The sequence below is a fragment of the Papilio machaon genome, chromosome 9 (genome assembly GCF_912999745.1).
Source record: "Papilio machaon chromosome 9, ilPapMach1.1, whole genome shotgun sequence".
Lineage (NCBI taxonomy): Eukaryota > Metazoa > Arthropoda > Insecta > Lepidoptera > Papilionidae > Papilio > Papilio machaon.
In genome coordinates, this window is record NC_059994.1 from 7,406,651 (window position 1) to 7,429,554 (window position 22,904).

A 22,904-nucleotide genomic window follows, 5' to 3' on the forward strand; every position below is an offset into this window, starting at 1 on the left:
TTACTTATAAAGATCGCATTTCGCATAATAATGTTTCAATAACCATGACTTGTCAAAAATCTGCGCTGCGCTAAGTCACGGTATTAAAAGGATTGACGTATGTTTGAGCTAAAATGTATTCGAAACACTGTCTAAGTATTTTATGGTTCAAGGTCCTTAATGTTCAAATTGATGATACTAACATGTCTGTTTCTAATAAGTCTGTGATTACAGCCTTATAAAGGTAAAATCATTTAGATAGGTTTTTTATATTTTCTCATTTCCATTGAATTGAACTATATTTGTAATAGTCATTATATTCTAATTGAATATGTCACCAAATAATGTTTTATCGTTGATACAAAACCGCACACTATTCTAATTAAAGTTTGGAGTTGAAATGATTGTTGATTTCAATTTAGATTCTCATAATTAAAATGTTAATATTAATACTGGCTAAATAAATGATATGTGTCTATATTACATATATTAGTAAGCGTAAATGGATAGTCTAGTAGTGTATTTTTTTACTAGTTGTTCGTATCAACGACCATGGCTAGAGCAGAGCCTGCCCATAGTACCGGAAGATTGCACAACAACGATAAAAATATGTAGAGCATAGGTGATATGTGGCAGGAAGTCTAAAAGATTATGGCGCACGTAACACACACACACCTATGTAGATCGTGTAAATGCTCATGCTTGGTCAGGCATCTAGAACATATATAAGGCGAAATACATATCAAATAAATCTCTTCCGTTTACCAGCATTAGGTGGTTTTATTTCCCCGTGCTCCGCATTGGGGGTGCACCGTTGATTATTGCCGGTGCACCTCCCGTGCGAGTTGTTCTGTATATCCGCAGTCAGTCCCCTACCCGGGGCCGATTTAGGATGTACACTAGTCACTGTTTCACTGTGTCACTTGAAGAGGCATTTACAGCTTCACAGGGCTTGAGGTGGCCGGGTGCAGATGTTGCTTAGCCTAAACCTGGTTTAAGAGTTACTAGGCTCGAGCTCGGGCTCCGTTAGGAGCCTCGGCTCGGGTTGTTACTTTGTTATTATTACCGGATTGGGAAGCAACCGAGCCCTTTGAATGCTTCGGTAAACGCTCCAAGGGCCCCTGAGAGGGTACCTCGGCTCTAGTAATGTAATGGATAGATTAGAGTAGTAGTTGTCATAGGGGGTCATAGTTGCCACTCTACATACTAACGTGTCTTTTTGTGTAATATTAAAGAAATAAATATAAATTACTCGTATAATAAACATTCAACTATGTCACTATTCAAAAATAACAAAGTGTTTTCATACTTTTTCCTTTTCACTCAGTCGTTTGTTAAACTTTCATTATGTTAAGTGAATTTACTTCAATCCCAGTTTTCCAGTTTCATATTTTCATATTCAAAGAATAACATTTGATGCTTGTACAATTTGTTACAAGACCAACTCATTTACAGACTGTAGATAATTTTACAAGCAAACAAGTCGTTTAGGATAAACAGTGAAAGAAAAAAAAGAAAAAATACTACACTCTTAAAATAAATAAGCTATTAAGATCAGTAATTATAGAATACAGTTTTAATTGCTTACTTTTAAAAAGTTTTCCTTTATTAACTTTTTTTATGTATTTTTCAAAGATTTAAAATAGTTGGAAATATATTACGAAAAATAAATTCACAATAATGCATAGTAATAAAATGTCTAAGTATACTAGGGTAACAAAAATCTCGTTTGAAACAAATGACATTGTGTAAAACAGGTGATGTTCTGCCGTAAATTTTCCCCCAGCTTCTGCAATGTGCACGAACTCTGGCTTAATCTTGATCCTTGTGACATATGAAGACGTAAAATTTAACAAGACTCCTGCGAAATTACTTCCTAACTTTGAATCCTTCTAGTTAGTATGTAGCAATAAGGAAATATTTCGTTAAATTAATTGTATTTAGTAATTTAAAGATTGTCTTTTTTACATTTGTTTATTTTCTACTAGCAGTCGCCCGCGACTCCATCCAAGCGGAATTTAAAAAAAAAAACTAAGTAAGTAGCCTATCTTATAAGAACAGATGTTCTTCCAGACTATGTTCTATATATATCCATGCCAACTATCATCTAGATCCGTTGAGGCGTTCCGGAGATACCTTCATACAAACATCCATCTATCCATCCATCCATCTAAACATTCACATTTATAAAACCTGTTAGTAAGATAGTAATCAACATCATATTACCCAAATATTTTGCTGTGTTGAAATACTTTAAGACTTGATCATTTTTACTTTTTGGATATTGGCAGGAAGTAGTTGGATGCTGAAGGCGGAGGACTGCATACTGTGGGAGGCATTGAAGAAAGCTTCTAGCAGTGGATAGACAAAGATAAATGACAATGATGATAATTGGTATAAAGAAAACAAACATCTTTATATATAAAAGAAAGTCGTGTTAGTTACACTATTTATAACTCAAAAACGGCTGAATCGATTTGACTGAAAATTGGTGGGCAGGTAGCTTAGAACCAGGAAAAGGACATAGGATAATTTTTACCCCGTTTTCTATTTTTAATTCCGCGCGGACGGAGTCGCGGATAAAAGCTAGTTATTTATAAAAAATTACATACATCACATTTCGTTTTAAAAATCTAGATTTTTTAAATAAAAAAAATGTTTGTGTACAAAAATTCACTTTTAAATTATAAATTAAAAAAAATAGCATATGGCATTGAAACAAAATGTCTCACTTTTCCAAGCACATTGCTATAAAAACCTTTCTTTGATCTAAAAATGGCCACTTTAAGAAAAAAAAAAACAAGACAAAACAAAGCTAAAATTTTTCGCTGAATCAAACTATTCAGAAATCTCCAACTCGATGTTCTTTGTTCTAGAGGCCATTTCAATATTTAAAAGGCAAAGTAACACCGATAAAGTATCTTTTATATCCGAAGAATAAAAGCCTTTATGATTTTATATTGACTCAGTTTATTGCTATATTTATGTACCTCTTATTTATTATAAGGTGGAAAACGAGCAAGCGGCAACCCGAATTGACGAAAATGGCGAAGCAACCGCTGCCCATTGACATCCGCAAATGCAGATGCGTTACCTACCTTTAGTCAACGGAGAAGAGGGCGCACAGAAAGAGGACATTTCCCCTTCCTATGCGTCCCCTCTTCCTCCAAATCCACTTCCCCTTCTCATCCTTTCCTAATAAGAAAAGATTGTGAAGGGGAAGAGGACTAAAATTAGGCCTCCGGCACCACACTCATCAGACAAAACGCGGAATTGCTTCCACTTCACGCCTATCTTCTGTGTGGTCGTGGTATTTCACCGGGCGAGCCGACCAATTCGTGCAACTGATGTTGTTGTTGCTGGCGTCTACCACTGTTAAAATGTACTATCCTTTTTACTCTATAAAATTGAAGTATATAACTCTTATATACTTTAAACGTGACTTTTTCCTCTTTCTTGTTTTTAGGAAGAATATCCTGCTGTATTCTTTCCAGTTTTAATTTTAATTCTCTCTCAATTAATTTAGAATTTAATGTGTACATTTTTTATATTAATACACCTGCTTACCTTGACTTTTGAAATAAAACATCAACGCTTAAAATTCCCGAACCATTTTACTGTTGACACTGAGGTACTAGGGCACACCTGGTGTTACAATGTAACGAAGGTCGGGTATTTGTGAACGTAATGTTGTAACTTTCTTGTTATAAATTACGTCGTTTTGTGAAATAACGTAATCCCTTGCTAAAATCGATTCAAAACTTCTACGAAAATTTTCGTTAAAATATTTTGAAATGTTCATCTTACTAATATTATAATTACGAATGTTTAGATGGATGGATGGATGGATGGATGGCTCAACTGATCTTGATAAAATTTGTCATAAATGTAGGACATAGTCTGAAAGAACATCTAAGCTACTTTATAAATTTGTTATTTTGGTTCCGCGCGGACGGAGTCGCGGGTGACAGCTAGTAAAGTTATAACTTTATTTATGCGAAGTACAAAAGTACTTCGCATAAATAAAGTGGAGTATAATCAAGTAAGTAGTTTAGGTAGAGTCCTATTAAAATTTTATTTACTTAAATGTAGTTTAAATTTATGTTTTTCGATCGGAATATAGATATCAAGAATTATTTTGCTTGTAAATTAATAATGTAACATAATAATTAATTGTTGACTTTATTATAATTTAAATTCAAAAATGGCAGACTTTGTTAGTCACGTTTGGTCACTGATTTTTGACTACAAAAGCTTTCATATTTTTTTTTGCTTTGACCTATTATATATATGTACATGCTATGTTTATTGATTATATTTCGTGGAATTAATCTTTAATATCAAAATAAACACGCGACCTGTAGTATAAAAAACAATTATTTGCATTATTAAAACAATATCAAAATATTTCACGACACGCTATCAAGCATGGCATTCTGACATTAAATTTAAACAAAACAACTAAATACATGAGGTTAATTTTTCGTTTCGATTTTGTTTTCTTTAAAATATATTAGCAATTGTACCCGTTACATACATTAAAGTTTTATACTTAAGCAATCACAGTGTATTTTGTGTGTTATATTACTACTAGCTGTCGCTCACAACGTTCACGCGGAATTAAAAAAAAGAAAAAAAACAACTTAATTAGTTGTCTATAAATTCGTTGAGCCGTTCCGGAGATACCTTCAAACATACATCCATCCATCTACACACTCGCATTTATAATATTATTAAGATAGGAAGTAATTATGAAGATTACATTATTGCAATCCCTTTCATTCTATTTGAAAAAATAGATATAGCAATATAGTTGATGTTATACAAATGTCCACATTAGGTAAACTTTACAACAACTTTTCAACTTAAAATTGACGTTATACATTCTAATACATTATGGATTAATACTGGCTGTATTAATATTATAACAAAGTATTAAATCAAAAAAATATTTTCGCTTGCTAAAATAAACGCATTGATAAACGTATTTTAGTTTGAATTTCGAACGTACTAATGATGTTAATTGAATGATAATAGCCCAGTAAAGTCGATTCGCTCTTTAACTATCTTTTACCCGCGACTCCGTCCGCGCGGAATAAAAAAAATGTACACAAGATAAAAAAGTTCCTATTTCCGTCTCCTAGTTCCTAGCTACCTCCCCATCAATTTTCAGCTAAATCAATTCGACCGATCTTGAGTTATAAATAGTGTAACTAACACAACTTTCTTTTATATATATAGATGTTATACCGCTCTTATTAATATCGGATGATCAGTAATTTTATTTAAGACTTTAATTAAAAAACAGAGGAGTTTGTCGTTTTACTTAATGACCGACATTTACCGCTGTACAAATTTTGTCGATGACTTACACTTTCTGCCATATTTTCGTGCTAGGTGCACGGAAAAAAAGCCCTTTTCTCTTGCTTCAAATTTTGTTTTTCCCGTAATATTTTCATACATTTTTTTTTTTAATTTTAAGTCTCTATAACTTTATTTATGGCTAGTTAGATTTCTTTACCACATAATTAATATGAACCAATTGGCAACCAAAGAGGTCGAATACGTTAAATTTCAAGTCAAAATAACGAATTATTTTGTATGTCAAAAAGACACCATTATTCTAAACCTATTCAATATTTCTATTCACAAAGATATGCCTACACAAAACTAGGTCTGTTTTTTTTACAAGAACTTTCACAAGAAATTTATTCCGCTTTGAAACTGCTCATAAAAAGCGATGTGCCATTGCTTTTATGTTTATTGTTTTGTTTTTCGCTTATTCAAATTTAAATAGTAAAGTGGACGAAAGATATCATTACTATTTTTATATTGCAGGCGTTAAATTATGAATGTCCGCTTCCCAGGAAGAGACGTGCTTTAGCAAGTCCATGGTAATATTTTCCATTTTTTATATGCTTCTTCGTTTTTTAATGTTATCATTCAGTCCAATAATTAACGCTTTCTTCTTCTTCTTGAAGTGCTTCTTCGAATTGTGAAGGTTGGCTTGGTTGGTTGAATAAACGCTTTGGATAATTTATTAAAGAAAATAATGGGACAATAATTGACTAGAATATCTAGAGATATATTATTTTCTAATCTGAAATTCCAAACACTTCATAAGAAGCAAAGAGTTTTTCCTCAATATGAAAACACAATCATCGCCTAAGGCGAGGCGAGAAAGGAAAAAGTAAGCAAACGTTTTTAGATACCTTAACCCTTTGTAGCAGAATAAAAAGAGAGAAATATTTCTCAAATACATACTAGAATATCATATTCGAAGTAAATGAACAAAAATGTACATGGATTAGGTTTTCATAGCGGCTATAGAAAACGACGAGACGAAGAATCACTAGACCAACTAAACAAAACTCGACTTACTATTGCACCAACTACTCAACTTGCGCCCTTTTACTTTAGTAACTCGACAAACTAGTCAGCTAACTATTCGATTGGTAAGTCGACTAATCGAGTTACTCCCCACTATACTATTATCTAGAATCTAGATTCTAGATTGAGAGAGGAATAAAGAGATCTTTACAAAATGTCTGAACATTAAACTACGCTATTAGTTTTCATTATTGATCATTGCAGTATAGGAAAACTGCATTGAATTGCTTCCGGCAACTCTAACTCATCTTTTGTATTCAATTGAAAGAGTTCTTTTAATCCGGTAATTGAATGTGGACTTTAGATGCTATTACTTTATAAGTTAATAGCTGGTATTGCGACGGTTAGAGATACTTACTATTCTTTGTTAATTTGTCGCTATACTACGAAAATCTAGTTTTGTTTAAGATTTATTTTCAAGTAAATCTTTTGGAATACTTTAGCGATTTTTTTAAGGAGAGAATTACCAGGAAATCTATATAGGTTATAACCTATTTAGAAGAAGATAAATAAGCCCGCAAAACACCGTCAGAACTGAACGTGTGCAGTGGGTTTTGCCCACTGTCTCAAATTTTACTTTTTACAAATTAAATAACCTATGTTGTCTTCAAGACTATGTTATACATCTGTGCCAAATATCATTAAGATCCGTTGAGCCGTTCCGGAGATACCTTCAAACAAACATCCATCAACTAGAAATATTTGAAGCGTTTGTTTGTCACACTATTCTTAACATGAAATAGGTACTTTATTCCAATGTCAATAGTAATAACTGACATTGAAATAATAATTTATTTTATAGCATTTCCATTGCCCATTTCTGTATAGTAAGGCTCTATTAGCGTAATTACTTGTGTAGTTATTAAAAGGAATATTCAGGAAGCGCAGAGAGTAGACAACTTAGTTTTGGGTAAACATTAAGGAAAACTTTGTCAGATTTAAACTAAGCCAAGGATTATGTTATGAGATTCTAACCCAAGGGAAAGGGGAATTATACATCAAATAAGTAATTTTGTTGTTTATAAATGGTGTCAATTATGTCGAAATTCAATGAAATTCAGTTAAGAATTTGAGATTAGAACAAATGAGGATCGAAAATGAGGCGCATCGTATGTTTCCTAATAAAAATCTTTCAGATATTGCTTCAGATATTTCTATTAGAAAATGACAAGAAGAAAAATAAACAGAGCTAATAACTCTTGTAAAAGTGTTATATTTCAAGGTACTATGAAAAGGAATAAGAGCATCGGTGGCTAAGGGGTTAAGTTGAATTGTAATTTGTAGGTCCTGGGTTCGAATTCCGTCATTTACCAATGTGTTTTTCGATTTAAATATGTACATCTATTCGATGTTGTTACGGTGACGAAAAACATCGTGATACTACTTGCACATATATCCAAAATTAAAGATATGTGTGAAGTCGACCCGCATTTAACTATGGCAGGCAACGTGTTTAACTATGGCACATTCACTTCTTTGTGTGGGCTGATGATGATGATGATGAAAAGTAATATATTAGAATTAGATAAATGGACACTTAGAATTGATAAAATCAAACAACGCATTCGACGTAAAGTCAATTTATTTATATACATTAAATCGATATCTGTAACATCTATAGTATAGCGGTACAACATGAATCTAGTAGAGGAAATTACAACATAGAATAAAATCAACATAAACTAATAGCATAACATAGTATAGAATACTTATTTGACTAGATTGTGACAATAATAAGATTACGAATAATCTGGCAGTTGTTTTTGGTCTCAAAAATGAAATAAATTTGTAATATTAAATTAATTTAACAAGGAAATATTTAAGTATCACAAATTAAGAAAAGGAATGTTCAGATATACATCTAAATATGACTAGAGATATGATAAATATATTAGAAAGGGAACAATTCGTTCGTTGTAGCGCATTTTCTAAGAAATACCGAATTTATAGGAAAAATTTGAGCTTGGAAAGTTTAAAATTGATTCAAAGTTTAAAGTTACATTTGTTTACTAATATGAAGAAAAATGTAACACGGACACAATTTAAAATGAACTTTCTTTTACACTAATGCAAGTTATATTATACAATGAGAGAAAAAATTGTTACATTCAAAATCTGACTATAACCTCGTCCGTCGAATTTCACAAAATACCTCGTAAGCCGATTCAGAGAAACTAGAATGAGTTATATGAGACGGTATCTTCGTTATCAACATGGACCCAAAAGGGAGTAATCGACGGCGATAGTCTTAGAAGCTAGTTCGACCGAAAATGAAATTGCCAGCGGCATTGGGATCCTCAGTAGAGAAGTATTCCTTCCACAATTCTTGGAATTCTTCCCACGACACGCTTGCCTTGCCCTGTAACATAAATCTTGTTAATAGAAGACCAAACATTCAAAGGAAATGATTATTTATGATTAGTTTCCATCAGTTCCCATAACTATGATCAATTACCAATTACAATATTATTCAACATTTCTCGTAGGAACTCAACATTAACATCTGTCGGTATATATATAGTAAAAATTTAGAAAACATTGAAACCTACAGAACACGATGAAGAACGAAGACTAAGGATTAATGAAGACGCAAAGCATGAAGAGGGATATGATTTTTGAAAACAATCAAACATAGAAAATATTCCAAATAAGAATTACCTTGGCCATCTTAGTGAAAGCCATCTTACATTCCTTAGGGTCGATACCGTAAGAGGAGCAGACGGTGGTGAACTCGTCACAGTCAATGGAGCCATCAGCACTGGCGTCTTCTAGCTGGAACATGAAGTGGCAGTACTGCTGCTGCCACTTGAGCGCAGCAGACGGGTTCATTGCGTAGTCATTCCACATGGAGACCCATTCGTCCACGGAGACCTGGTAAAAAGGCATCAATTAGAAGAACGCACATGTTAAAGTAAACTCGAAAATCTTTTGGAATTTATTATCTCTTAATTTAGCCACCTCATTCACATTGTGACAAAGTTTCTGTATTCTATTAAATAAAATATGAAAACTGACCTGTCCATCTTTATTGGAATCAGCCCTCTTCCTTAAGCCGTCCCAGATCTTGATCATTATTTCATGAGTCTCAGTATGCTTAGCATCTCCAGGCTTCCATCCTCGAAGACTGCACACTTTCTATACAACGGAAGACCAAATTTAATCCATAAAGATATTAAAATTTAAAGTTTCATTTATTGTATTTGATACTTACTTCAATGGCAATTTCGAAATCTTTCCTCTCAATAGTTCCACTCTGGTTGACATCTTAAATAAATGATCATTTATAAGAACAAATTAGAAACTGATCTAGTAAGGAATAAAGAGTTATTAGTAAGAAGTCCGATAATTAAGGGTCTTGGTAAAAAAGAACATGTTATGTTAACACATAAAGTGATATCAGAGCAAGAAGTGATTAAAAATTAAAAAAACCAAAATAGTTTAAAGTACTTTACCAAAGAATACGTTGAAAACGTAGAGCAGCTTCTTCCGTCTGAATTCGGAGATCGACATTTTTTAATCTGTAATAGATATTAAATGGTATATGAGAGTGTCGGTGGCTCAGGGGTCAGTCACTTGACTTGCAATCTGAAGGTCCTGGCTTCGAATCCCGCCATATACCAATGTGTTTTTCGATATTCGATTTACATTTGTACATTTATCCGACGTTCTTACGGTGAAAGAAAACATCTTGATGCAACCTGCACATATCTCAGAAGAATTTCAATGATATATTTGAAATCAACTAACCCGCACTGGGTCTGCGTGGTTGACTATGACCTAGTCACCCCTAAATTAGGGTAGGCTCCGAGCCCCTCAGTGAGGACGTATAGTGAGCTGATGATGAGGTATTAAATTATATATTATTCAATTATGAACACTCGTTATCTAATGAACATGAATATTCGTATGTTAAAACAGTGGAAACCGACGTAAAGATATCGCAAACATGGAAAACAGATAACAAGAGAAGCAACACAATAAAATTAAACACCATGTTTGTAGATGTCGTTCATAATTTATTTTAAAAATATTCAAAGAAAAAAATAATAAAAAACAATATAATAACGAAACTCGCACGGAACCTTACAAAGATCCCTTACCGAGTTACACCGAGTTCCAATTTCCGTTTTATCATAAACCAGCTCACATTTCGAACAAAAAGTTTTTGGTCGCTTCTTTTTCTTTTATTGGAATATCCAAGCGACTTATTGCTAAGAAAGATTACGAATTATGCCAATAAATTTAGCGAGTTTTCTTTTGGGAAGAATATTTTTGTTGGAATAACTTTTCTGAATCATTACTTGTTAAGTTACAGCAATGAACGTAACGTAACTTTTGCTGGATTCAATCTAAGAGTACTGATTGGATATTTTTAATCACTAGAACTTTTGCTGATTGCTATCGTAATGTGGTTTTATTAAAAATATTTAGTGATAGAGAGAGTACATTAGCAACACTTTACTTCCGACATTCTTTGTCCTGGTGAGTCATAAGTATGTCAAACAGTACCGATATTCGTCACTTATCGAAAGCACTTATCAAGATAATTAATCTTCATCATCAGCTCACTATAAGTCCCCATTGAGGAGCTCGGAGCCTACCCTAAATTAGGGGTGACTAGGCCATAGTCAACCATGCTGGCTCAGTGCGGGTTGACTTCACACATATAATTGAATTTCTACTCAGATATGTGGAGCATCACGACGTTTGAACGTAAGAACGTCGGATAAACTTAAACATGTAAATTGAAAATCGAAAAACCCTTTGGTACACGGTGGGATTCGGACCCAGGACCTGCAGATTACAAGTCAAGTACTTAACCCCTTAGTCACCGACGCTCTTAATACTCACGATAATTAGGTTCAATGAAATACGTATTTTTATTTAATTTTTTTTATTTCATAACACTATTAAACAACAGAGGGAGTTTTTAAAATAATACTACGTGTCAATACCGTGACACTACTCGGCTTGTCAAACTCGACAGCTAAGATAGAACCAGTTTATGCGTGTGAGCAGAAAAGTTTAGTTCATGAAGTCCGGTTTCTATATTCTTAAAAGTTTTACGGAAATTTCGTTAATTTGTAACCATGTAATAAAACTAAGATGTCACCACAAAAGCATTTTTAGCAATAAATCAAATATTCTTTTGAGAAAAGCATGGTTAAGACTTTACGCAGCGGCTGTTGCACAGCCATGCTTGCAGATTTAAAAGAAAGCAGAAAAATTTCATTTTGTATTTCATCCCTCCATATTGAATTTATAAATTAAACGTAATTTTCAGTCATAAAATAGGACTTCAAAATTTACTTACCTTTATTAATTAGATCGATCAGGAAAGTACCTAAAAAGATAAATAAATATTATTAACATTGTACAATATTTCTAATATAAAATAATTAGCGTTAATGAAAAAGGTTCACATGAACCAACTCTTATAAAAGCTATGTGACATGAGAAAAGACGCACGTGGCGCGATGACGAGAATAATATCAAAGAACTAATCTTAGTTAATATCTTTAGAATTTAATATTACATTTCTTTATATTTCCTTTTACCGATATAATTAATAGTTTGCTGGGGAGGTAGTTACGCGTTCTAATTAAAGAAAAAAAAAAAGTTTTCAGCGGATTTTTCATTGACATGATTTCTTTAAAATTTATCTATATATATAAAAGAAAGTCGTGTTAGTTACACCATTTATAACTCAAGAACGGCTGAATCGATTTGACTGAAAATTGGTGGGCAGGTAGCTTAGTAGAATCAGGAAACGGACATATGATAATTTTTACCCCGTTTTCTATTTTTTTATTCCGCGCGGACGAAGTTACGGGTAAAAGCTAGTGATTAATATATGTACTTTTCACACACATATTGTGTAATTATCTGAGCTTTCGAGGTTTTGATATTAATTATATTATATAACTTCGTTTGCTTAGAGATAATTCTCTAAGCAAACGAAGTTATATAAAGTCTAAGATCCATATAAATTCTGGATGAAGTCAGTTTATATTAGGTCCTTTATCGCAATTTCCAGTAAAGCCTTGACATCTAACTAATGTTTCCATTATGCGGTATACGGATTTTGGACACGGAATAAACAAGATAAAATGCTTATTTTAATGTTTTGTGACGACATACTTTATATAAAATATAATGTCATTTCTCTCACACGTAACGGAATAAATAGAGTTAAAAAATGTAAAAATCGGTTTTATAGTAATTCTAATGTCAAATGCTTTTTAATCTATATATATTAAAGAAAGTCGTGTTAGTTACACTATTTATAACTCAAGATCGGTCGAAATGATTTAGCTGAAAATTGATGGGGAGGAGCTTAGAACTAGGAGATGGACATAGGAACTTTTTTATCTTGTGTGCATTTTTCTTAATTCCGCGCGGACGGAGTCACGGGTAAAAGCTAGTTTATTTTAAATACTTAATATGTTCAATCAATAATTTGATTATTTGGATTTTTAATATATACCTTCTATAGTTAGTACCCTATACAAAGACCCTGTAATCATTATAAAATATTTTAAAACATCGTAAAATGCCTAATGAGGGATCTGTACACTAATTGGATGGAAGAAACTCGGCGTAGTAAAATATAAATTAATACTTAGCATTTGTAGCCATCTGGTGTTCTTTGTTACATTTGGTTAATGCGTATCTCAGAAATTGAAATTAAATCAATTTCACAGTTAAGCTGTAAAATTTTATACAGAAAAGTTTTAGTCGCTAAGCAACTAAAATCGCCGTGTTTCAAAAATTTACATTGCCTTCTGTATGAAGGTTCTTAGTCGCCAAAAACAGTTGTAATCTTTTTGTTACGATCAACGATTTTCAAGATGAAGGAACAAATCTATACAGTTAGTCGTACCTGTACTGATCAAGTAGTCGACACGCGTCGACGATTCAACGTTGGTACGGAGTGCGCGCAACATAATACTCATGACGCAAGGATATACGAAGGGCTAACAAACACGCGCGTTTAAAAACAAGTGCAATACTAGAGATTGCGCTAAAAGAAAGATATACATATATGTAAGTGTATTTGTTCACGAATTTTTATACTCATTTTCTTACGACAAAGTTTAACTAACTTTTAATTTAGTTAATACTCCGTAATTATATTATACTTTCCAATTACTCTAATAAAATTTAGCTACGTGGCTTCATTGCTAAGTACGCATATAATTTATAATAAGAGACGTACGTTTATTGCGAACAGTAAATTCAGGCAGTAATTTCAACGTACTTCAGAAATCTCTGCTCAATTTCTTACTGACTTTATTAATGCGACATTCGTTTGCACACGCTATAAAATAAATAATTTAATATATCAACGTAGAATAAATTTATGTATAGCATATATGTACCATTTTACGACTACATTACCAATCAATGACGTCATCTCATGTTTCGTCTCCAAGGGGCCTACTATGACCTAGCCTACCTAAGTTAAGGATGACTAGGGCTCAGTATACATTCAAATTTGTGCAGATATGTGCAGGTTGCATAACGATGTTACTATTTAATAACACGAAGTATAATGATGAAATGTCAAATTATTCTAAAAACAAAAATTGCTGTATCTGCCGCACTCAGGGTCAACAAGCAGCCACTAAGGGATTATCATAGTGTATATTTTGTATAAGAAATTCACACTTATTAACCATAGTTTTCTGAGTGCGGCTATAAATCAAGAAAAGTAATTTTATAGCCTATAAAAATATTACAGAGATGTATTCATGGTGTTGAAATATGACAATTATAAAATGTGTAAATTATTACACGACATTCAAATTACATATATGTTCGATTTTTAAAAATGATTGAAGAATAATTGCTTGACGGAGAATCTTTCGAAGAGTCTTTTTTTTTATTGTAATAAAATAATCATTAATGAAATATTCCTAGTTCGAATCAACGTCTACGTCTCGCAAAAAGAACACGCTAAAGAAGAATTATGAATATGCAAATGTTCTCTGAATTACCATCTTTATTTGAATCTCCAGTGAGTAAACGACATTTTACGCGGAACGTTTTTATATCTTTATTTAGTTTGTTCTCACAACACGTCTACATTGTGTCACGTTTCGTATTATTATCCGTTTCATGCCTTAATTTTGTTGAAAAAATATATGAAACATCTTTTAGCAATTACAAAGAATTAAAGGAAATAATATCTGAGAAACAATTGCGTTTTGAATTCTATAATTCTTACTCAATACAAAGATAATGGTATATAGAAAAAGCTTACTTGATATTCTTACGGCTTAATATTATCTAGGAAACGGAAAAAAATAAAAATTTAAATCATCAGCATTTCCATATCTATGTAAGCACATGTTTTCAATATTCAGCCGATCATTACAAATTTCACGCAATTCGTCTTTATAGTCCTATCTTTCCGATATTCTTTACTAGCTTTTACCCGCGACTCCGTCCGCGCGGAATAAAAACAAAATGCACACAAGATAAAAAACGTTCCTATGTCCATCTACTAGTTCTACCTCAATTTTCAGTTAAATCAGTTCGACCGGTCTTGAGTTATAAATAGTGTAACTAACACGACTTTCTTTTATATATATTAGATTATAACTATACAACTATTTTTCAAAATATATGACTTAAATAAGTTTCAGCAAGAAGTGAATCAAGTTAAGGTTGAATCTTAAATTCCTTACTTCCTGCTTCATATCTGTAAGGATCTAATCGATAGTACTCGACGTTTTGCGTGACTTACTAGGCACGAAACTTTCATATATCAAGCGAACGGCAATAACTTTTTTACGCTTCTGATTATTGAAGCAAATATATTGAATTATACATGACAATAAAAATACACAGTGGTTGAAATTAGGAATATTTGCATGTAATATGAGTTTGGGATTAGGGAAAAAAAAATTTGGAAATGTTAACTTTGAAACATAAAAAGTAGTTAAAACGGATCGAATAATAAAATAGATATTTTCATTACTGTTCGCGTCAAATGTGTTCCATGAAAAAAAAACTTTTAATAAAAGCACCTTTCTGTGATATTAATGCAGTGTGAAACTTCACACAAGTCTCTTGGGCGTAACTAAATGTGTAATTTAATTTTAAAAGGCATTCATGACGTAAATGGAACAATGTTAAATAAACGTAGCGCAGAAGTTTAATAGCTCAATGATTATATGATATACTTTAATAGTCGTGGGTTCGAAACCAAAATAAATGATTAAAATTGTAGGTAAATTAGAAATGGGTTACTTACTTTATTGTACTACGAATCTAAAAGGAATAATTATTTCACATTCTTTTAAATTTCTTCCATCTAATATTTTCATAATTACGAACCCAAAACTAACCTTTTTTCAAAGTTTTAAGCATACTTATATAAAATTCAAATTTTTAATAAAACTATTACGTCACAACTTGTAAAATACCAAGAACGTAAAAGTGATAAATTTACTTTATAAGAAAGAGTCGAAGATAAAAGCTGCGCCTTATAAAAGTTTTCTAACATTTTAAATTCTACGAGCAAAAGCGGAGGGTTGTGTAACGACTTACAAACTTCTAAGTTCTTAACACTCTACAAAATTCGACATGTTACACAAAGTTTTAAGTGACTACGACGATGCTTTTTAATATAACGTTATAAGCTTTGTATTTTTATCAAAATATAATTTAAACTTCAAAATTACCTTTTATTGTTATATCTAAAATTATGTTCCAAAAATCATTTAAAGAAAAATCCCAACCCCATTTTATGTTATAAATTTGAATAAAATCACGTGAAAAAATGATCGGTTGTTAACTAACTTATTTTGAGAGAATCTCAACGGAAAACTTTTTAAAATTAAAATTAATCGAATCTCAAGAATTTAATATTAGGATTTGAGAAAAAATTAATAAACAATTTTATTTTATACCCTTTAGTGCAATTTGTAATTTTGCTCAATTGCAAAAATGTGTACAAAATCTTACAACTATGTGTAACGTACCTTAGAGCGAGGCGAGCAGCGTAGTCGGGAGCACAACGTGTAATGCCGTGCGCCGTTCTGAGTCCGCCCGTCCTGCCCTACGCTGCAGTTCCACTCCAAAACTACGGTTATAGTGATAACCGATAGCATAAGCGGAAGCGTTTTTAGATAGAACTTGTGCAATTATATAACATCACTGGCTATCTACCGCGACTCCGTCCGTGCGGAATTAAAAAAGAACGTAATAAGTAGCCTATGAGTTCTTCCAGACTATGTTCTAAATGTGTCCAATTTCATTAAAATCCATTGAAACTTTCCGAAGATACCTTCATAAAAAATTCATCCATCCATTGAAACATTCACGTTTATAATAGATAGATAGAAGATAACGACAACATATTGATTTTATGTATACATACATGTTAACGTCCCTTTCATTCTCTTTCACAAATCAGAGACAACAATATGAAATAATGCAATTGTCACGGCAGTGGAATTCTACGGTTATGCGGTCAGCATTTTGATGTTCGAAGTATGCTGACAGGTTTAGTTGATAATAAATTGTCGTCAAAAATCAATTGCTGCTATGAATCGAGCGGCAAAGAAATTTATTATCTGGATCACGCATCTTTCTAAAAGCAATACTTTGTTCGCTATCGTATCGTTTTTTTTTTCATTTTCGTGACTCCATCTATATAATTGTATAATGTTCGTATTTCAAAACAAACAACTTAAGCAACTATTGTGATTATTTTTCAAACTCTTTCTCATAAATTTATTGTTAAGTTTATTTTTGCTATGACTTATTTAAATTCTAAAAACCTTTACTCAGAGAAGACTACTCAGAGATGACTTAGGGAGAGTATGAACTATAGCAGAACTAATATTATAATTCACATTTCACATCTATAAGTTTAAGCTTCAGTGAGGTCAGTTAAAAACATCGATTAAATAGAATGAATCAATTCGAAATTCAAACATATGGAAGTCGAATATAGTTTGCTATGAAATATCCATGTTTTTCGTTTCATTTTTTGTAGCATACTTAAAAAGAAAAAGTGTTCACTTACGCAACATTGTAAAGACGTTCGATTGATGTAATCGAAATTTGAAAAAGGTATGCAATTGTGCAGGTTAAAAAAACGAGGTTATGTTGTTAGATTTTTATGAAGTGTCAAATGTAGCCTATAAGTAGTTGCAACAATAGTAGTAGGAATAGAAACAAACATACTAACAAGCTTTATATAATATATACGAGTATATATAATAGATATTATCTCTTAAGGAGTTTGAAGTTTCTGTTAAATTTTGTTTACTCTATGTAAAGATTCCAATCGTATAGGAAATGAGTTCCAACTATAGCATGAAGGTTTTATTGCATAATACATCATAGAACAGAGTAACATTGGCGTTCAAAACTTAGTACAAACAGTATCGAGAACTTTGGCAGAATATCAAATGCCTGAAAGGAAACTTGAAGAAACATAACTTATAAATACATGGAAAGTATAGTCGTCGTATATTTAAAAACGATTTTAAGTCTACTAGCGCAATTAGCGAGATTTCTACGGAGCCCCCTTTTTTACCATACCTTTGCAAAAGGGGTTATGTAAAGGTAAGTATACACTAGAGCCTTTACTTGCAACAGAACAGTGTTGTAACAGCGAGCCGCTCTATGATGTGTTCTAGTGTATCACCCTTTCACGAACCAGATGTGCTTAAGAAACTATGCTTTTATCTGTATTATTTCAATCGTAAGAACGTTACATAACATAGAAGTGCTTGAGAAAATGCGCTAGTGTGTATTCACCTTAAGACTACGTAATTCGCAGACCTGTGGCGCCCTTTCTGTCCAGCGGCTTGGGCGGTTGCCGCGCTCCACTCTAACGGCACTGAACATATTCATCGTTCGCAAATATAGCTTGCATTCTAGTATGTACATATATACGAGTATAAATTACGTAAAAGCTTCTACACACGAGCATTTGTCAATTGTAAACAGTGCCATCTACCGAGTGCAACATAAATCTTTTTTCGACTTTTTTTTGGCAAAACGAGTGATTTTTAAAGTTAAACGAACTCTCGTTGCAATATAAAATTGTAGCAATTTTGTACGATATTGTAAAAAAATAAATTCTTTTCTTTACTTATCTTAATATTACCACAATAGTTTCTAATCAATAGTTGTAGGCGAAAACGGTTGGAATTCTTAAAGATGACTACAGCTTGAGTTGGAACGTGTCCGGCCTCAGGAATTGGTCAGTAATATTGTGAACTCGTATTCTACAAACCAAAACATCGCTTAGAAATAATAAAATTAATATTGACATAAGGAAATAGCTATAACTATTAAATTCTTTTTTATTTTTCTTTCTTAATTAATATAACCTAATATAATATTTTATTTTATAAACCATTCTCATTTTGATTTGCATTTATTTAAATATATTATAAGGTAACAAATGACTAAGTGGCCACCTGAATACGTCGAAATCACGAAGCAAACGCTACCTGCAGACAATTGCAATTGCCGATGCGTTGCCTACCTTTAATCAACCGGGGTGGACATTTTCCCTACCACATCCACTTCCCTGTCATTTAATTGTGAGAGAAGGGCGGGAAACGGAACTTGAACTAAAATTAGACTTCCGGCACTCACAGTCACCAGACGAAACGCGGATCTGCTTGCACTTCACGTCTGACTACTGTGTGGGCGTGGTATTACACCGGTCGACACGGCCCATTCGTGCACCCAACAAATATTGTTGTTACGGGATATATCAATGTTAATTTGAAATAAGATCCACATGTAACACGTGAAAGAAGTATTGCACTAAATTTACGTCGCACTAAAATTATGTGTTTATAATAATACGAATTTTAACATAAAGAAAAACAGCGCAACATAACAAAACATAAATAGCCTTTCAGCTTCGTCACACAGAACTAAGGTATTGTCCAGTTGGACAGGTTTCGACTTTATACACTGCGTTAACAGAATAGGACACTCCAATTTATATGCCATTCTGTTGGTAAGCTTCAAACGTAGACAGTCTTTGTGGCACAAAGCTACGTTGTTCACGCACGACAATTCTAAACCTTTCATCCTGGAAATAGTTCATAGTTGTGGGTAAACTGTACTAAAATTATTGACGGAAAAAATCTTCAGGTGAAAGAGACAAGAATCTACTCAATTATAAATTTAATCAGTAACTTGTATGCTTAGAGACAGAACTGACGAGAGTTGCTAAATTATGTGCATTAAATTTTCCTTCACTCATTCTCTCTTACTACGAAAAAAAAAAACAATCCACATGTAATAAATCTGTTGCTATTAGTAGGACTATTTTTATATTATTTTGCTTTAAGAATGAAATAAGAAAGATAATCTTTTTGTCGAAATATTATCGTAGGTAATATTTAATAAGTTAGTCTTAATAGGAAAATGTCTTATATTCATCAAGGTTGCTGCCTACCCTTATGATTAATATAAGCTGTAACGCCTTGTCAACAAATATTCTTCACGTTTTGATACATGCACTAATATACACGAATGTGCATTTACTAGATGTCATTGTAATACAAAATATTTCAGAAAAAAATATATTAATACTTTTATGGATTTTAAGAATATGCAAAATATATGTTTAGTTTTTAAGAGAATTAATAACTAAGCAAAATCTAAATATTAAAAAGTAACACGATCCATTGCAATGGAAGAAATAACTAACAAGTATTCTGAAAATATTGGTAGTTATCCATTTACGTAAGTTCTATGTACATACTAGCTTTTACCCGCGACTCCGTCCGCGCGGAATAAAAAAATAGAAAACGGGGTAAAAATTATCCTATGTCCGTTTCCTGGTTCTAAGCTACCTACCAATTTTCAGTCAAATCGATTCAGCCGTTTTTGAGTTATAAATAGTGTAACTAACACGACTTTCTTTTATATATATATATATATATATATAGATATATATAGATATCTATATTTTTTACGTTAAAATATTGTTTCATTAATTTGTCACTTTTACTATTTCGACATTTGTGTAAACATAAAAAATGACTTGTACGTGACAGGCATGTTTCATGAAAAGCTATTACTATTGAGGTCGCAGCAAAACACGAGAGTTTCCGCATCCGAAGATTATTAATTTGCTTCTTTAAGGCAAGAGACACATTTTTCATGTAATTCTTACCTTAGAAAAGAAGGTACTTTACCAAATACTTTATTTAAAAAAAAAACGCTAAAAAATATCACATTGTTAATTTGGTATTTTTACGTGCGTTTCTCAAAGGTCTTGACACTTGAAATAAAAAAGAAAACCTTAATTAAATACGAAAAAGAAATCATTAAAGGAAGCAAACATTAATATTGATTGTCTCCCAATTTATACAAATAAAGAAAAATAAACTCACACACGCTACAACAATATTTCTTTATAAACTAAACTTATTACATGATTGCTTGGAAAATGCCACATCCTTTAATATCAAACAAAGGCAGACATTTTGCACTTGCAATTTACGTTATCTTGTACAGTCTTACGGCATATGACTTAACTTGAATAACTTGAAAGAGAAGTATGATTGTAAGTTGAGGTTGTAAGATTAAGATTGAATTTATTTTGTGCACCGTTTTTCGATTTATAGAGTTTAAACTTTGAAACGCAAAATTATTATACTTTTAACCCATTTTTTTTTTATAAGAGAAGGGGGCAAACGAGCAGCGGGAACACCAAGGTGTTCATCGACGCCCATGGACATCTGCAATACCAGAGGAATCGCAAATGCGTTGCCGGCCTTTGAGATGGTTTTATTAAGAGATTTCTAAAATTATTAAGCATACGTTGATCTCATTGAATTCTGTCCACTTTTGATAGCCACAAAGAGAAGTGGTAGAACTGTCTTCTTGTTGTTTGTAATTAAATAGTTGTTTTAAAAAATTATAATGTCGTAATTAAATAAAATATATCAATAAACAATATATAGTTTAATGACTTAAAACGTACGTTTAAGCCACTCATTGTTTTATATCCAAACATATAAATAAATGAAAAACATTTTAAATTCATCCCTAGTTCCTCGGTACGTACTTTTCCTGGGAATTTAATCAAAACTCTGATTGTATTGTCTAATAAAACTTTCCTGTCTAGATTAAGATTTTCTTACACATTTTCTGGAAGATGGGGTAGGCTGTTATTGACAACATTTATTTTGTTACGCGACGTCTGTGAAATTACACAAGAAATATACACATTCGGAGACAAATGTCATTGAATCATACTTGCATATTTTAAATACGAAACTTTGGAAGTTTAGTAAATGATGAAAAATAAAAAAAAAACAGTTTATGGTTTGACATAACGCAAAGGCTAATTTTTATCGTATACATATCCAGAAAAAGGAACAATTCCCGTAGAATAGATTCTTAAATAATTACTAATTAACTTCGCAACGAAATAAACACACAGTTATGTTTTTAATTCCACGCGAACGTAGTCACGGACAACAATTACTCTTAAATAAAAATTGAAATCGTTGAATCGTTAACGATAATAATTTATGCGACTTAAAATCGTTAATTAAGATGACATAATTTATTTTTGGCAACACTCCAAACAGAAATATAAAGTGACCATAAAGACGTTGTTCCACTAAGGTAACCGCGCGACTACAGTTGAGGACACCTGCCATTTTGTAAACAGTTACGTACCAGTGGAAATAAGACAAAAGACTCCGAACGAATATAATAATACAATTATTTTGAATTTAGTTAATTATTGTTTATATATTATTTTTGTCGAGCTCAATTTTCATTTAAATGCAAATGTAAAATTAAATCTATATATATATAAAAGAAAGTCGTGTTAGTTACACTATTTATACTCAAGAACGGCTGAATCGATTTGACTGTAAATTGGTGGGCAGGCAGCTTAGAACTAGGAATAGGACATAGGATATTTTTACCCCGTTTTCTTTTTTTTTTTTTTTTATTCTGCGCGGACGGAGACGCGGGTGAAAGCTAGTCGTTTATAAATAACTTATCCCTAAGGTATAATTTGAATATTGCGTGTGTTACTAATAACATTCATATTTGCAGCAATGTGTTTTTTCAACAGAACTAAATTGGAATAAAAAATCGTTTTTTTTTAATGTTTATTCTGAAAGAACTAACTAGTCTAGAGATTATTTGAACTTATCATGGTTCGTTGGACGTTAAACTAATTAAGATTAACTACGGTTGTTAAAAACAGCAACTACAAACCCTACAAGATAACGGGTTCTTGTTTACTCTAGCGAATGATCTATACGTATCTTACTAATATTATAAATGCGAATGTTTATATAAATCTTTGTTTGAAGGTATCTGCGGAACGACTCAACAGTTCTCGATGAAGTTCTTCACAGATGTAAAACATAGTCTGGAAGAACACATAGGCTACTTTTTGACTTTTTTTTTAATTCCGCACCGACGGAGTTGCGGGCAAAAGCTGGTTATAAATAAAATTAAAATTACGTATAAACAAGTAAAAATGTAATTTTTCGTACACATGATATATT

The 22,904-nt window shown here is 32.1% G+C and overlaps 1 protein-coding gene across 1 annotated transcript; it reads right to left on the reverse strand.

The window, feature by feature from the left end:
* Positions 1–8,450: 8,450 nt before the first annotated feature.
* LOC106712924 (calexcitin-1) lies at positions 8,451–16,416 on the reverse strand. Its single transcript, XM_045679362.1, has 7 exons — positions 16,362–16,416; positions 11,684–11,713; positions 9,822–9,887; positions 9,581–9,633; positions 9,385–9,504; positions 9,028–9,240; positions 8,451–8,728 (listed from the first exon to the last, which is right to left on the reverse strand). The coding sequence occupies exons 3-7, from the start codon at positions 9,877–9,879 to the stop codon at positions 8,618–8,620; spliced, it is 555 nt and encodes a 184-aa protein (XP_045535318.1). The 5' UTR covers positions 9,880–9,887; positions 11,684–11,713; positions 16,362–16,416; the 3' UTR covers positions 8,451–8,617.
* Positions 16,417–22,904: the final 6,488 nt, after the last annotated feature.